This window comes from Hypanus sabinus, chromosome 1 (assembly GCF_030144855.1).
Source record: "Hypanus sabinus isolate sHypSab1 chromosome 1, sHypSab1.hap1, whole genome shotgun sequence".
In the NCBI taxonomy this organism is placed as follows: domain Eukaryota; kingdom Metazoa; phylum Chordata; class Chondrichthyes; order Myliobatiformes; family Dasyatidae; genus Hypanus; species Hypanus sabinus.
This window is the reverse complement of record NC_082706.1, coordinates 72757240-72775685: the sequence shown is the minus strand read 5'-3', so window position 1 is coordinate 72775685 and position 18446 is coordinate 72757240. Positions and strand designations below refer to the sequence as shown.

The window sequence follows — 18446 nt, the reverse complement described above, 5'->3', positions numbered from 1 at the left end:
ACTATTTTAAAATTCCCAAACTCCACTTTCCAACCCCCATTTCCCAAAATGTGCTTGTGATCCCTGTAGTCCAAGGGTCCACAGACCCCTTGCTTAATGGTATTGGTCCATAGCAAAGGTTGGGAACCTCTGTTCTAGTCTCTCCTCTATATTAGGCTTCTTGCCACTTACCAGTTCACATGTGCAGAAAATCTCAATGGACCTTGAACATAAGAAGAAAAGGGCACACACGTCCCACCCTTCCCCATTCCCTACACTGATGTGGAGACCAGGAGATTCAGCTCCAAGTGCTTCTTCACCAACATACAGAGTTGAAACATTGTTAGATAGTCAAAGCTGGAGTTGCTGTAAAGTCTCAGCATTTAGAAGAAGGAACTGTGGTAAGGTTTATTGTTATGGATCCTTTAGCAGAATTGAAAATGAAGCAACAAGTTAGTTTAACATTTCTAACATTTTATATTTTAAATTATATTTTCATTTCTGGTGTAGCTGGATTCTTCTCCAGTATTGTAGTTGTTCTTCAAGTTCCACTTGACTCTACTTCCCAATTTATCCCTCATTATCGACTTTAAAAAGGAGTGTCGCTACATAATTAGGCTTTGGTAAAATGTGAAGCCAAATGAAATCTGCTTGGATTCACTTATGTGAAGTTTCAATTTGTTTTCAAAGGTTTGGTAAAGTTCCAAAGGGCAAATTATAAGCCCAGTAAAGACTCAATGAGACTTAAAATCTTAGTAAGATGTGTCACCAGTCAGATTGAGAATTGAAGTTTTTGGTTAGTATTTTGAACTATTAAATGTGAAGGCATTTTTAATATTCTGTGTTGTTAATATATACAAATTGGAGTGAATAGCAACAAATAACAATCCTATAACTCCAAATATGAACAGTTACCAGACAATGACAGTGTAGCATACCCTATGGTCACTTTAATAGTTATCTACTCCTTTTGTCTTAGACGAGCTTGAAATATTCCAGAAAAATGGAATGCGAAAGATTCGCAGCCGGCAACAAATTCCTGGTGGAACAACCTGGGGACCTTTTGATGGCAGTATAGGAGTGACAGACAGCAATTCTCCGGTATGTTACTGTTTACTCTGGTTAGAGAGTTGAATACATCTTTTTTTGACTAGGGTTTATTAAAAATAAAAAAAAACTATGTTATTTTATTGAGATTTATGTTAAAGTACAACAGTTACTGGTTATTGCATGGAACTGTGTATGTATATAACTATTATAAATTAGATATTTTATGCAAAGTTCTCAATCAGAGGATTTTTCCAGAACTGATCATTGATTTTCTCCTCAACTGATAACAAGAAAACTTGTTAAGATTTTAAGGTTTGCCAGCAACATGCCTTAAACTTCCTACTTTTAATCATTTTTTTAAATAAGTATCTGAGTTCCACTCTTCAGTGGGCCAGAGGTGAACTACTAAAGTATCTTGATGATTAGCAGAGACGAAGAACATTCCAGGTTCATTCCCTAAATGTACTGAGTTTTCTGATTGTGGCTAAGATGGTAGGATAAAAATTCTTGATTATTTAGTGAATCTGATAAATATTTTTATTGCAAAAATTTAATAATGTGTTTGAAGTGAAGTATTTAGTTTAGGACTTCAAACCAATCTCTTGGTATACTATATCAATATGTAAACACAGAAGTTTCCTAAGTATTTAGAAGGGCAGGCAATATTGTTATCGGTGGAATGGAACTAGTGTTTCAGCTTTGTGACCTGATGATAGGTCAGTGATCTGAGTCCACTAAGCCTTTCACATTTCTACAAGGTGCAGTTGAGGAATATGATGCAATTCTCTCCAGTTGCTTGGATGAGTACAACTGTAACAACACTCAAGAAACCTGACACCATCCAAGGCAACCCTGGTCATTTACCTGGCTTTTCATCCACCATCTTAAACATTGATTGCTTCCAGTACTGGCACACTGAAGGGAATGAATATTTAAAATGCTGGATTAAGTATGTACCATCTACAAATTGCACTCATCTTGGCGTTTTCCATTGCAGCTCTCAATTGTTCAGGTGACCTTTACTATCATAACAAAGGCTTCAGATGCATGGGGATGGCAATACCTGCAGGTTTCCCCTCTAATTTTCACATAGAAACATAGAAAACTTACAGCACAATACAGGCTCTTCGGCCCACAAAGCTGTGCCAAACATGTCTTTATCTTAGAAGTTACCCAGGGTTACCCATAGCCCTCTATTTTTCTGAGCTGCATGTACCTGTCCAGGAGTCTCTTAAAAGACCCTATCGTATCCGCCTCCACCACCATTGCAGGCAGCCCATTCCACACACTCACCACTCTCTGCATAAAAACTTAACCCTGACATTTCCTCTGTACCTACTTCCAAGCACCTTAAAACTGTGCCCTCTTGTGCTAGCCATTTCAGGCCTGAAGGGAAGGGACAAGGGAATCACAGAGGGAATGATCTCTGCAGAAAGTGGAGTGTTGGGAGGAGGTAAAGATGTTTTTGGTGGTAGGATCTTGCTGAAGATGGCAAAGGCTGCGGAGAATGATTTGCTAGATTCAGAGGCTCAGGGGGTGGTAGAGCAACTCTCTCCCTGTCAAAGCAGTGAGAAGATGGGCTGAAAGCGGATGTCTGGAACATGGAGGAGATGCAGGTGAGGGCAGCATGAATGGTGAAAGAACTCCAGTACGCAGTACTCTGATTTATGAAGGCCTATGTGCTGAAGCACTCTTTACAACACTTCTATTTCTAAATCCACTTCCAAAAATTGACAAATCTGTATCTGGATTCATTTGTTCTACCATACTCCTCAATGCCCTACCATTCACCATGTAAGACCTGCCCTGCTTGGTCCTACTGAAGGGCAACACCTCGCACTTAACTGCATTAAATTCCATCTGCCATTTTCAGCCCACATATCCAACTACTCCAGATCCCACTGCAAACTTGGATAGCCTTCCTATTTGTCCCATGCATCTACAATCTTGGTGTCATTGACAAATTTACTTATCCAGTTTACCTTATTATCATCCAAATCATTACTATGGATGACAAAGAATAATGGACCCCATACCGATCCCTGTGGCACAGCACTAGTCACTTGCCTCCAGTTTTAGAGGCTACCATCTACTTCCACTCTCTAGTTTTTCCCCACTTAGCCAAAGTTGAATCCAATTTGTTACTTCATCCTGAGTGCCAGGTGACTGAACCTTCATGACCAGCCCAAAGCCATGTTGACTATCCTTAATTGGGCCCTATCTATCCAAGTACCTACATATTTTGTCCCTTAAATACCTTGCCATAGTTTACCCACTACTGATGTTAGGCTAACCAGCCTGTAATAGAAAACCTACAGCACATTACGGGCCCTTCGGCCCACAACATTGTGTTGACCATGTAACCTACTCTAGAAGCTGCCTAGAATGTCACTACCGCAAAGCCCTCTGTGTTTCTAAGCTCTAGGTACCTAACTAAGAGTCTCTTAAAAGAGTTTCCTGGTTTATTCTTAGAGCCTTGCTTAAACAGTTGAACAACATGAGATATCCTCTGGTTCTTCAGCACCTCACCACTCTCCAAAGGCCTGCCAGAGCCCCTGCAATTTTTGCACAAACATACCACAGTGTCCAAGGGAACCCCTTGTCAGGCCCTGGGTACTTAAAGGAGGTACTTGCTATCTTGAAGCATATTAGAGTGATCTAGTATCATACTCTAGTTGAGACCTATAGATATTGATTGAGGGAGCAGTCAATATGTGGAAAGTTAAAATCACATGCTATCACTTTCTTATTTTTTATGTAACTGTCTACTAATCTCCTCTAAATCCTACTGACTATTGGAAGGTCAATAATACAATCCCATTAATCCCCTTCTTATCCCTCAGTTCCACCCATATAGCCTCAGTAGATGAGCCTTCAGTCTGTCCTGTCTTAGCAATGCCATGGAAGTTTTCCTGATCAGTAATACCATCCCACCCCCTTTAATCCTTCCCACTCACTCATGTCTAGAAACATAGAAAACCTACAGTACAATTCAGGCCCTTCAGCCCACAATGATATGCTGAACATGTACTTAATTTAAAAATTACCTAGGGTTACCCATAGCCCTCTATTTTTCTAAGCTCCATGTACCTATCCAGGAGTCTCTTAAAAGGTCCTATTGTGTCTCCCTCCCCCACCATAACTGGCAGCCCATTCCATGCACTCGCCACTCTCTGCATAAAAAACTTACCTCTGACATCCCCTCTGTCCCTACTGTGCCCTCTCGTGGCAACCATTTCAACCCTGGGAAAAAGCCTCTGACTATCCACATGATCAATGCCTCTCATCATCTTATACACCTCTATCAGGTCACCTCTCATCCTCCGTTGCTCCAAGGAGAAAAGGCCGAGTTCACTCAAACTATTCTCATAAGGCATGCTCCCCATTCCAGGCAACATCATTGTAAGTCTCCTCTGCACCCTTTCTATGGTTTCCACATCCTTCCTGTAGTGAGGTGGCCAGAACTGAGCACAGTACTCCAAGTGGAGTCTGACCACGGTCCTATATAGCTGTAACATTACCTCTTGGCTCATAAACTCAATCCCGCAGTTGATGAAGGCCAATGCACTGTATGCCTACTTAACTACAGAGTCATGGGCTGTTGGCTTACAAATAGAGAAAGCGTGGAGACAGTGTGAGAGGGAGGATAGGCGGGTGATAGAGAAGGGTTATGCTCAGACCAATGGTTTGAGATGTGTCTAATGTAAGAAGCATCATGAACAAAGCAGAAGAGCTTAGAGCGTGTATCAGTTCTTGGAGCTATGAGATTGTGTCCATTATGGAGACTTGGATGGCTCAGGGGCAGGGATGGTTACTTAGAGTGCCAGGCTTTAGATATTTCAGAAAAGATATGGAGGGAGGCAAAAGAGGTGGGGGCATGGCACTATTGATCAGAGATAGTGTCACGGCTGCAGAAAAGGAGGAAGTTATGGAGGGATTGTCTACGGACTCTCTGTGGGTGGAAGTAAGGAGCAGGAAGGGGTCAATAGCTCTACTGGGTGCTTTTTTATAGGCCACCCAATAATAATAGGAAAATCAAGGAGCAGATAGGGAGACAGATTCTTGAAAGGTGTAATAATATCAGTGTCGTCATAGTGGAAGATTTTAATTTCCCAGATATTGATTGGCATCTAGAACAAGGGGTTTAGGTGGGGTGGAGTTTGTTAGGTGTGTTCAGGAAGGCTTCCTGACATAATATGTAGATAAGCCTACAAGAGGAGAGGCTGTACTTGATCTGGTATTAGGAAATGAACCTGGTCTGGTGTCAGGTCTCTCAGTGGGAGAGCATTTTGGCGATAGTGATCACAATCAGCATGGCTTTTTTACCATAGCATTGGAGAGGGATTGGAACACACAAGTTAGGAAAGCGTTTAATTGGAGTAAGGGGAAATATGAAGCTGTCAGGCAGGAACTTGGAAGTATAAATTGAGAAAAGATGTTCTCAGGGAAATGTACGGCAGAAATGTGGCAAATATTGCGTGGCATTCTGTATAGGTACGGTCCAATGAAACAAGGAAAGGATGGTACAGGAACTGTGGTGTACAAAGGCTGTTGAAAATCTAGTCAAGGAGAAAAGAAAAGCTTACAAAAGGTTCAAAAAACTAGGTAATGATTAAGATCTAGAAGATTATAAGGCTAGCAGGAAGGAGCTTAAGAAAGAAATTAGGAGAATCAGAGGGGCCATGAGACGTCATTGGCGAGCAGGATTAAAGAAAACCCCCAAGGCATTCTACAAGTATGTGAAGAGCAAAAGGATAAGACATGAAAGAATAGGACCAATCAAGTGTGACAGTGAAAAAATGTGTATGCAACTGGATGAGATAGCAGAGGTACTTAATGAATACTTTGCTTCAGTATTCACTACGAAAAACGATCATGGTGATCGTAGGGATGACTTACAGCGGATTGAAAAACTTGAGCATATAGATATTAAGAAAGAGGATGTACTGGAGCTTTTGGAAAGCATGAAGTTGGATAAGTCTCTGGGACCAGATGAGATGTACCCCAGGCTACTGTGGGAAGTGAGGGAGGAGATTGCTGAGCCTCTGGCAATGATCTTTGCATCATCAATGCAAAGAGGTTCCAGAGGATTGGAGGGTTGCAGATGTTGTTCCCTTATTCAAGAAAGGGAGTAGCCCAGGAAATTATAGACCAGTGAGTCTTACTTCGGTGGTTGGTAGTTGATGGAAAAGATCCTGAGAGGCAGGATTTATGAATGTTTGGGGGGCATAATATGATTAGGGATAGTCAGCATGGCTTTCTGAAAGGCAGGTCATGCCTTACGAGCCTGACTGAATTTTTTGAGGATGTGACTAAACACATTGATGAAGGTAGAGCACTAGATGTAGTGTATATAGAGTTCAGCAAGGCATTTGACAAGGTACCTCATGCAAGGCTTATTGAGAGAGTGAGGAAGCATGGGATCCAAGGGGACCTTGCTTTGTGGATCAAGAATTGGCTTGCCCACAGAAGACAAAGAGTGGTTGTAGATGGGTCATATGCTGCATGGAAGTCAGTGACCAGTGGTGTTCCTCAGGGATCTGTTCTGGGACCCCTTCTTTTTGTGTTTTTTTTAAATCTCTTCTTTTCGTGATTTTTATGTCTAGAACAACAGAACCCCAGAATGTTGAGCTGCCAGTTCTGCCCCTCCTGCTACTGTCTCATTAATGGCCACAATATCAAAATTCCACATGTTGCTCCATGCTCTAAGCTCCATGCATTAAAATAGACACAACTCATGTTAAATCTTCCATTTCCTATCTTTGTTTGTAGACTTAACATCTACTTTCTCCACAATCACTCCACTAATTGCCCTGAAACTCCAATTTAACACCCCCATCCCCAGAGCAGCACTAGCAAACCTTTCTGCAAGAATATTGGCCCCCTTTCAGTTCAGGTACATGCAAAACATTCTGTATGTGCAAGTCCCATCTTCCCTGGAATAAAATCCAAAAATCTGAAGCCCTCCCTCCTGTATCCTCTCCTTATCCACATGTTAAATTGCATTATCTTCCTATTTGTAGCCTCACTTGCATGTCGCACAGATAGGAATCCAGAGCTCATAACCTTGGTGGTACTGTCATTTAACTTAGCATCTAAATTCCTAAACACACTTTGCAGGACCTATTCACCTTTCCTGCCTTTGTCATTGGTATCAACATGGACCATGACTTCTGGCCGCTCACCCTCTCCCTTAATACTGCCGTGGACTTGATTTGAGATTGGTCCTGACCCTGGCACCTAGGAGGCAACATACCTTCTGCAAATCTCGGGTTCACCCACAAAAGCTCATGTCTGATCCTCTGACCAATGAATCCCCTAGCATTACTGCTTGCCTCTTTTGCTCTATTCCCTTCTGAGTCACAGAGCCAGATTCAGTGCCAGAGACCCGACTGCTGTAGCTTTCCTCTGCTAGGTCACCTCCCACAGTAGTATCTAAAACAATATGCTTGTTATTGAGGGGAAGGACCACAGCAGTACCTTGCACTGACTGCCTACCCCCTTTTCCTCTCCTGATGGTCACCTGGATACCTGTGACCTGCACCTTTGGTGTAACTACCTACATATAACTCCTGTCAGACAAACACTCCTTCTTCACAATGGTCCACAGGTCATCCAGCTCCAGTTCCTTAATGTGGTCTGTAAGAAGCAGCAGCTGGATGTTCTTCTTACAGGTGTAGTTGTCAGGGATATTGGAGGTCTCCCTTTCTTCTCACATCCTACAAGAAGAGCAATTCACCATCCTGGCTACCATTGCCACAGCTCTAACTGTTCAATAAGAAAAAAAAGAGAATTGTACCAGAAACTTAACCTTAATCTTTACCGTAGTCTCTACCTCTCCTCGCTGAAGCATCTTGAGCCAGAGCCTCAACTCCCCATGGTAACACTAGCCCATTCCACAATGGCCATTCAGCTTAAATCTAATTTATTTTTACTTGTCCATGCCTAGTACCTAATACTAACCCAAATGATCTCAAGTTCCGCAGAAAGTTCCGACAGGCCCCGCTTGCTCTTTAGATCTTGCACTTCATCATAAGGTTTTGTCTCTACTGCTATGTACCTGTGATGCTGCTGAAAAGTAAGCTTTTCATTTCTCCTGTGCATACATGTACTTATCTATATGACAATCGCTGGCATGTGGTGTAGTGGCATCCACAACAAACTTCGAAGTGAGGTGTCCCAGGTTCGAATCCAGCCAGCTCCTTGCATGCTCTCCACCTGTGCTGAGCTGAGCGTCAAGCTAGCATCTCAGCCTCATAATAAATAGGCAAGAAATGGCGAGGTTGCCATCCAATGAGCCACAAAGCGTGGAGAGAAACAACAACAAAATGACAATAACCTGGACCTTTGAAAGCTTGCTGTGAATCCAGAAGGTGCATTGACTGTCAAATTTCTTAGCACTGTAGGGGTACATACATTTCCTGAGTGCTGGGGGGAGTTGTAGGAAATAGTGAGTATGGTGGATTGTTTTGGACTGGCAATAGCGATCATTTGTTTGGAGCCCACACTTCTGTTTTATTTGTTTAGTTATTTTGATTTTTTAAAAAGTCTTTGGGAATAAGTGAGCTAAGGTTTTTCTCTTTGGAGCGAAGAAAGATGAATGGTGACTTAATAGAGGTGTACAAGATGATAAGAGGCATGGTTGAAGTGGATAGCCAGAATCGATTTCTCATGGTGGAAATGTCTAATATGAGGGGGCCTAATTTTAAGATGATTGGAAGAACATATAGGGGGTGGCAAAGGTAAGTTTTTACACAGTGTGGTGAGGACATGGAATGCCCTGCCAGGGCTGGTGTTAGAGGCAGATTTTTACAGGCACTTAAGAAACTTTTAGATAGGCACATGAATGAGAGAAAAATAGAGGGCTATGTAGAAGGGAAGGGTTAGATTGATCTTAAAGTAGGTTAAAAGGTCAGCACAGTATCTTGGGCCAAAGTGCCTGTACTGTGCTGTAATGTTCTACGTTCTAAGCGGCCAAGTCGAGTTTGTGAAAGAAGTCATGCAGACAGATGATTTGTGGGATCTAGGTTGATTGCAAGATATCCAATTGAAATTCCCAAGTGTAGTAAAATCATCCAGAAATGGTCAGAATGCTTTACACCTCAGAAGAGAGCAAGAGCAATCTACAATTGTATAACACTAAATAAGTTATTGCCGGGTAACTAAATTTTCTGACCACTGCAGGTTTGGACAGCATAATACTTAGACAGGACAAGACCAAGAGCTGACATTCACAAGATCAGACAAGATACAGAGTTTCAACAGTCATAATGTCCAACAGTACACAATGTATTCACATATTCACATATTCATTCACAATGTATTCACATATTCATTCAACATTCATTGTTGGTTATCATGTCTTCGGGCAGCACTTAATACAACTGGTCTTGGCACAGTGCAGTTTGGCCACACAACAGTGTTAGTCCAGCTGGAAAATCGATCCCTACCTGTTTGTAAGGAGTTTTTACACTTCTGCGTTTCTCCAGTCTCAGCTAGGATACAGGACAATTCAAACTAACAGAGTAAAGTGTAATGCAAACAGAAAATGCTGGAACAAAGGAAATATCAAAGGCACTTACAGTCTGTTTTCAGGACAGATCCACTGATATGTTAATGAAATTTAAAGCCCCTGACCCTCTCCACCTCCATTCTCCAAACAACCAACAACAGTGCAAACTTAAACACTCATCAGCAAACATAAATACCGTGTTGGAGCTGTACTTAGCCACACAATCATACATATAAAGTGAGCAGAGCAAGGAGTTAAGCTCACAGACCTGTGGTGCGCTTGTGCTGATGGTGAGTGTCTGCCAGTGAGGAAATCAAGGATCCACTTACACAGGGAGTTACTGTGGCTCAGGTCTTGTAGTATGGTGGTGAATTTTGAGGGGATGATTGTGCTGAATACTGAGTGTGGTCAATGCAGAGGCAACAGTTTCACAAACAAGGATTCTTGCTACAAATCATTTTACAGCAAGAAATGCCCGAACAGTACAGGAAAATAATGACTCAGTTTTAAATAATGCAGAACACAGTATGATGCTCCTTGAATTAATATATAAATGGTATACAACCGCAGAATACATCGGCTCGCTGCATGCTTTTGAAAATATGGTATACTTAGTGGGATTGCTCTCAATTGATTTTTAAAATAAGTATATTGATATCCTTCATAACAAAACTGTGTGTGATAGGCTTAAAATTGGATTAAGAAATCTATGAAACTCACTCTACAAATTAATCACCTGATGTAGTAACGAAAACGATAGCAAAATTGAATAACGTATAATGTTATACAGCAATAGGAAAAGAAGAGGGAATTAAGGCTAATTGAGGAGTATGTTCCAAGATCTAGTATGGACATAATGGCTGAATATCTCCTTTATATTATAAATTATGTTTCCATCAAAAAGAAACAAAATTCTTAAGTACAGGAAGCAAAGTCTGTGGTGAGGAAGTGTGTGCTTAGTATTTTTAAAATTAATTTGTAGATTAACTTGTCTTGCTTAGGCTTGATGGTTATATTTTTTGCTAGTGAATAATTTAAATACAAATCTTTCATATCACCACACCTTTTCGAGCCACCCCAAGAGACACCAAGCAACCTGCATTTATCTGTCAAGAAAATGATGACTGAAGCGAATACAAGGGTCAACATCTTCAAAAAAATAATGGCTGAATAAGAGGTAGCAGGACGTCTTTCCATATCATGCAGCGGGGCTATTTACACCTATACCATGGCCTTTGTGGGAAGAATTAATAGTCAGCTGCTGCTGACCAAAGATACATTGTTTGTACATAATCCACTATTATCCAGGAAGTAACCATAGTGTTTTATTATGCTTGATCATTGATTCCACTATTATTTGAAGGAGAAATAATACCCAGTGGATAGGCTTGTTTTTTTCCCTATCTAGGGCATTAATTCCAATAAATTATTCCATGGCAGTGTTGGATTGACAGGGCTTGGACCTTTTCACATTTGTTTGCTCTTCCCCCACCAAGTAGGTCCATCCTCATGCTCTTTGCTATTGGCACCTTTCACCTTCACCTTCTAGTTTTTACTCCTTCCCCTACCTCCAGCTTCTCATTCTGACATCTTCCCCATTCCGTTCCAGTCCTGATGAGGTTCTTGGCCCAAAACATCAACTGTTCATCCCTTATGTAGATGTGCCTGACCCGCTGAACTCCTCTGGCATTTTGTGTGTTTCCACATTTGAAAATTTAGGTTGTACCTTGGCTCCTTAGGAATGATGCAGAAACGAAGACTGCAAATGTTGATTTTGTTTCTGATCTGCGCATAATTGCTCTATATTTAAAGTCAAGTATGAGTTTAATAAAGACCCACAAATTCACCATAACACCCAAAACAAGTCTCCAGATTTTTTGGGCTAACTTCAGCTGGGTTGATATTTCATGGCATAGAAGTATGGTGCATCTGATTCCTACCTGTGGGTTATTTACCCATGGGCATTTCATTCCAGCTATCACCAGGTACTTCTGAAATGGTTTGGAATATCTGATTTGAATTGTTTGTAACTGTTTTAACTAGGAGCAGCAGGCACACATTAAAATATAGCCTTCAGATAAACCTGTTTACTTTTTGGATGATGACGTGTAATGATTGTGTGTGCTTCTGTAACTCAGTTTTCATGTGGGACTATCTAAAATGCCCCAGGATCCAAAATACATTCCATCTGATCATGCAAGGTGGGAAAGTTCAAAGCTGAAACCTGCAAATATATATAGATTTAAACAAAAGCAATTATAAACTAATAAACTAACATCTATGAATAAACAGAATATAAATACATGAAAGGATAGCTTTCCAATTTACTGTTCCCTTAAAATGAAAAAAAATTTCAATGAAGATATGAAAAATAACATCAGTGACAATATGACATTATGAGAATTATCATTTTGTGCTTGTAAGAATGAAATAAGATGATTATCTTTTAGAAAACAATTATTGTCATTCAATAACAATACGTCAGAGTGATATTATGTAGGGTTGAAATTGCAAATATTGTTTTCCCTTGACAAGATGAAAAAGGTTAAATTTGGAAATCTTTTTCTCCCTTTCTCCAATGGAAGTGGATGATACTATATAAATGAACGTTTTCCGTTATTATTTAGAAAACTGGGTGAATGGCCTGAGTCTTACAGAATACCAGCTAATGGGGAAGTAAAAATAACTTTGGAAGTTACAGAAATTCTCATGCTTGAATTTTAAAATTAAGGCAACTGTATTATTTCTGTGAGTGCATCTTGCAGTCGTCAACCCCAAAGGTAAAGGACAGTGAGACAACGTCATTCCACAGATATACTGGAAAGTTTGAGGTACAGGTTCTATTTTCAACTCACTGATGAAATGTATTGGCCTGTGTTTTCATGAGGATAAAATTTTAAAAAGAAAAAGGGGTAAAAAACAGAATAAGTAAGAGCTAGACTAAAATTCCTTTAAGACTCGGGATGTAACACACTAAGAAAACTGTAATGCCTTTTTTTTGTAAAGTAAGTAAAGAATTTGAGTAGTTTAAATTTGATAGCAGACAGTGAAAACTATAAATTGTGGCAGCTTGTAGTAAATAATCCAAATTATTCATTGATAGTCCTACATGATATGTGGAGTAGAAAATCCTGCACTAAAATTAAAGTGGCCCTTGTCATTACTCCATTAATCAAATGGAGACATTCTGAAAAATGTTTTGTTTTGCATGCAGCTATCTATTTTCTTGTTAATCTGAGCCTGTGGCAGGGTTTTCTGAAGCAAATGTTGAGCAGCGGTATCAGAACCCATTGTTGTAGCCCCTGTCAGGAGAAGGAAAAGATGATGCAGGCCTGTGTTAGCCAGATAAGAAAGAGAAGATTCAAAATGGCTGCAGAGAGAGAGAGACAGACAGACAGAGAGACAGACAGAAAGAGGGAGAGAGACAGTCTGGAAGTCAAATCCTGAGTTTAGGAAGAAAACAGAATATTGGCAAGATAATGAAAATGAAGTCATTGGGAAAGCGATCTCACACTATCTGCAAGTTGATAAACTATCAAGACTGAAAAGACTTTTTCCCAGAATCCCCTTTTCTGTACCACATAAGACAAAATTCTGTCAGATCATATCTGATTACCACTTTGATGGATGAACAACAGAATATTAAAATATTTAGAAAAAATACAGATTTGGCAAGTGTTCGTGTCTCATATCAGGTCTAAAGATGATAAAAATCGCAGATAAGGTATGAGGAGAAAGTAGTCTGGAATATGTCAAGCAGAAGTAAATCAATCCCGGTGGTCCTTTATAGTTTGTGAAGTAAATGAGTGCGAACGTCATTGTACCAAAAGTATCAGACCTCTTCTTCTAAACTAATTGGGATCAAAAACCATTTATTCTGCTTCATTCCTTGCCATTTTCAACCAGGAAAAGGCTGATAAGATATGATTGATTAAAAGTGGCAGTAACCTTTTGTCAGCCTGCGGCAATTTGGATTCTGTACTGAAAAGTGACCAACTTAGCCTGTTCGGATATTTTCACATTTTCAGTTTCTACAGAGCACTGCTAAATCACGTGTGTAAATCTGGCTAGCTTTGAGGAGTTATACAAGTTGTAGTGTTCCAAGTAAGTTGTGGTCTGTGGCAGCTTAACTCAACTGTTTCTGTTACACAAAATTTGTTTTATTTTCAGTCATTAGAGAGAAGTTCTAAATACTGTCTCTTTTGGTTAAAAATTGAATCAGTTGCCATCTGTTCAGTTGTAGTTTTGGGTAATATTCAAGAAGGTGTGCTGTTAAGAGAAAATGTTTGACAATTAGACTGTTGTGCAACCACATTAAAAGGATGCTGAACTGCTTACTGCAATATTTTCACAGAATGTAAATAACTTATAAATATTGCAGATATTTATGAAAATTTGTGAATCTTAACTGTTCCATCTTTATTCAGAAAGATTGAGTGTATGGTCTACTGAGTGTTATTTTCTGAAGAGCTGACCATTGTGTATTTAATAATTCAATAATATTTGAGTATTATTGTAAATATATTGTTTGATTAAGCATTCTTTGTTTGTTTAAATAATTCATTATGGATTATATGTAAAAATGAGTGAATTGCAAACACCATGATGCTACCATGTCATAAGTGCTTGCCTCGGTTAAAGTAAAAACGAAGTTAGACTTGCATTCCGGCTCCTTATTTTTCCTTTTGATTAGTTTTTATGTTTTGGAGTTACAAAACAGAACAATGGCAATGAGTGGTTTTTAAACAAACCGGAGATGGCTACCTATCTGTTGAAGCACATTGAGATTTTTGAGTTTTTAAAAAGTGCAGTGACAATTGGTCGAGTAAAAGGACTGAGTAAAAGGATTACGGAAAAGGAAAGACAACCGAGTTTTAAAAAAGGCAGACAATGAACAAATTTACAGCTGCATAAACAGGGAATACTGTGTGATACTAATCATAAATAAAAAAGTGCGGAAGTGTCTAGCTACATGAGAAAAAAATAGAAGTGTTTGAAACTGGCTGATGTATACTGCATGGTATTTTGAAACAAATGGAATAGCCAATGAGAACCAAGAACCAGTTTTGCTGAGTGCATTGGCATATCATTTGCTTTGAAGTTTAATTCCTCCAACCAAACCAGCTGAAATGAGCTTTGCTGAAATTGTTGAAGTTATACAGGAAAACTTAGAACCAAAATCATTGTGATTACAAAATTCTTTAGGTTTCATAAGCAAAATTTCAGCATATGTAACTGAATTAAAGAGGTTGCCTGAGCATTATCATTTTGGTAATGGACTTAATGAAGCACTAAAGCATTATTTAGTTTGTGGAATGTTACAAGAAAGCATTCAAATACTGCTCCTAAATGAAGCACTACTTACATTTACAAGCACATTTGAGATTGCTGTATCAATGGAAACAGCAGCCAGAGGCACAGTTGAGCTGTAGTCATGATCATGAGTTTGAGCGTGAGCCAAATTGCAGTGTCTAAACAGAAACTGGCCTGTCCAAATAAATTTGTTACCATTGTGGCAGGGGATCATGTACACCCAGCCAATGCAGATTTAAATGTAAAACTTGTAGAAAATTCAACTAAGTAGGACACATAAAAAGAGCATTTCAGGCAGACAGAAATAAATAGACTGCAAAGAGAAGAGAAAATGCTGAAAAGTCAAGTGGCAGTTTCAAAATGATCACTAATCTGCATGCTGTTAATGAAAACTCGGCTAATGATGAGAGTGACTCAGAACTAGGTAGCCATGAGATTTACAATGTGAAAACTAACAACAGACAAGCAAAGTGGCTTACACCAGAAGTGAATGGTGAATTAATTAAAGCTATTTCAGTCATTCCACAAAATGAGATAAATAACACTTAAAAGATACTAAAGGGAAGCCTGCAGGTATCCAGCTAAGAACTTACATTGGAGAAAAGATAATTCCTGTGGGAATGACATTCTTAACAGTGAAATACAATAACCAAAAAGCCACATTGGGCTGATATATGGTAAAACAGAAAGGCCAACATTGTGGGGATTTGATTGGCTGAGACAACAACTTGTGGAGATCAATCAACCATTTGCATCCCACATCCCCTATAATAGAGTCAAATGAAAGCAAATTAAGAGAAGTACTGGATGCTGTAACAGTTTTCAAGGATGGCATATCAAGGTTAAAATAATGGTAAATGAAAATACCTCCCCCAAGTTTTACGAAGGCCATCAAGTTCTTTATACATTCCGTGATAAAGTGACAGTGAGCTCAATTGCATGGAGCCTGAAGGAATTCTTTCCAAGTTTGAGTGGAGCCATTGGGCAACACAAATGGTCCCAGTAGCCAAGAAGAATGGGTCTATCAGGGTCTGCAGTGATTTTAAGGTCACCATCAACCCTGTACTGAAAATAGATCAATACCTTCAGCCAGGGATAGAGGATATCTTTGCAAATCTTTCTGGAGGAAAACATTTTAGCAAAGTAGACATAGCTGAGACCTACCTGCAGATGGAGATGGAAGAAGAGTCCAAAGTTTTTTCTCACCATAAACACTCACAGAGTACTCTATCACTCTAATAGGATCAGTATTGAGGTAGCATCTCCACCTGCATTCTGGGGAAAACTATGGACCAGTTTCTGCAATGCTGTCCACACACTCAGCATTACCTGGACGACATTATTTTTACTGGTAAAAATGACAAGAAACATCTCCAAAATCTCAAGGCATTGTTAAAAAGATTAGAAGGTTATGGGCTCAGAACACAATGTGACAAGTGTGAGTTCTTTAAACCAAACATCACTTACTGTGGTCACATGATTGGCACACAAGGAATAAACAAGTATGCAAAGAAAATTCAGGCAGTGGTGGATGTCCCAAGGCCAAATGTTCTGTTACAGTTGTGATCCTTTTTAGGATTTGTCAGGGGTAGGTTTTTTACTCAGAGAGCTGAGTGCATGGGATGGGCTGCTGGCAACAGTGGTGGAGGCGAATACGATAGGGTCTTTTAAGAGACTTTTGGATAGGTACATGGAACTTAGAAAAACAGAGGGCTATGGGGAAGTCTAGTAATTTCTAAGGTAGGGACATGTTTGGCACAACGAAGAGCCTGTATTGTGCTGGGGTTTTCTATGTTTCTATGATTTGTCAATTCCAATAACAGATTGAGTCCAAGTTGGTTATTGTGCTCCACCCCTTGAACTCATTACAACAGATTGGGAAGAAATGGCAATGGACAAAGTAGTGTGAAGTGGCTTTCCAAAAGGTGAAGGAAGTGGTGACACGAGACACTGTACTCACACATTATGATCCACATTGTCCTGTGAAGCTTGCCTTATGGTATAGGTGCAGTTATGTCACATGTTATGAGTGATGGAAATGAACTTCCCATACCCTTTGCATCACGTTCTCTTGCCACTGCAGAGAAAAATTACATACAGATTGACAGAGAGGCCTTGAATCTGATTTAGGGTGTAAAATTTTTTAACCAGCACTTGTGTGGGAGAGCGGGAGAGAGTTTGCCCTCATTATTGATCATCAACCACTGGTGTCCATTTTCAATCCACTGAAGGGTGTTCCACTAACAGCAGCAGCACAAATGCAGAGATGGGCTCTGCTTCTTGGAGGACACAATTACAAGATTGAATTCATGAGAACAACAAATGATGGAAATGCCGATGGAATGTACTGTTTACCCTTGATAAAGGAAATACCTGAAAATTTTACAAAATAGGACCCTCCTCTTGACATGTTCTCCCTTACGCAAATCAAAATTTCCACTTTATGGCCGAGATGACCAAAGGGAAACCAGAAAAGACCCCACATTGTCTCTGGTCTTACATGGTCACCCAAAATGGCTGAAATGTGCAGCAGAAACTCCATTTCCATTTCCCACATTTTTACCAGCACCAGTATGAACTTGCCCCTGGCGGAGGTTACCTAATGAAGGGATTGAGAGTTATTGTACCATCCAAGCTGAAAGTTATAGTATTGGAGGAGCTATATACTAGTCATCTAGGCATGGTCAAAAAGAGTCAGCTCAAAGATTTGTATGGTGTCCTGGGATAGATAAGCAGATCAAGCAACTTGCATGTGCTTTTCAAGATGCCAACACATCCAGAAATACCAAGAGCAGCGCCTCTTCATTCCTGGAAGTTGCCTGTATTGCCTTGGCAGAAGATTCATTTTCTGGGTGACAAATTTCTTGGTGGATCACTAGTGAATCAGCCACAAAGTGGCCAGAAGTGTTCCCAATGGCCTCCACTACAGCCTCGCACACTGTTGATGTATTGAAAAGCCTCTTCTCAAAGACTAGTGTTCCATAACACTTAGTCAGTGACAGTTTGTTGCGGAACAGTTTCAGTCATGCCTGAAAATGAATTAAATAAGACATTATTTATGCACCATTCCAGCATGGTATAAATGGCTTGGTGAGAAGGTTTGTCCAGAGTTTAAAGAGTGCACTGTGAGCAATGTCAGCAAAACACACTACACTGACACTGAATCAGAAGCTCATCAATATCCTCCTTGCTTGAGGAGAGCAGAGTCAATTGTTAGGAAAGAAAGGTGACCAGAGTTGTCAGAACCTTTCCTGCAGTCTCAGAGTAACTCCTACAACCACCACAGAAGAGTCCCCAGAACTTGAGATTGTCTTACTTGCCAAGTAGAGTAGAGATTGAGATTAGAGTAGAGTAGAGATTGTCTCACCTGCCAGAAAAGAAAGAATTATGCCACAACTTTTAAAACTTCTGGCCTGAATGGGACAATTTAAAATTTACTATGCTCCGGACACCTATATAGTAGTTGTATTATATAATTCATTACAGGTTACGTGTAAAAGTAAGTAAATTGGGTATATCGTGACGCTACCACATCATAAGTACATGTCTTGCTTAAAGTAAAAATGAAGTTAGACTTGCAACCCAACTCCGT

General features: G+C 39.9%; 1 protein-coding gene across 1 annotated transcript in view; it reads left to right on the top strand.

Annotated features, from left to right (window-relative positions):
• The window catches only part of zfpm2a (zinc finger protein, FOG family member 2a), a 730484-nt gene that overhangs the window by 300647 nt on the left and 411391 nt on the right, over positions 1–18446 (top strand). The window contains exon 3 of the mRNA XM_059984624.1: positions 959–1080. Coding sequence (XP_059840607.1) covers positions 959–1080 — 122 coding nt within the window. The remainder of the gene's footprint in view (positions 1–958; positions 1081–18446) is intronic.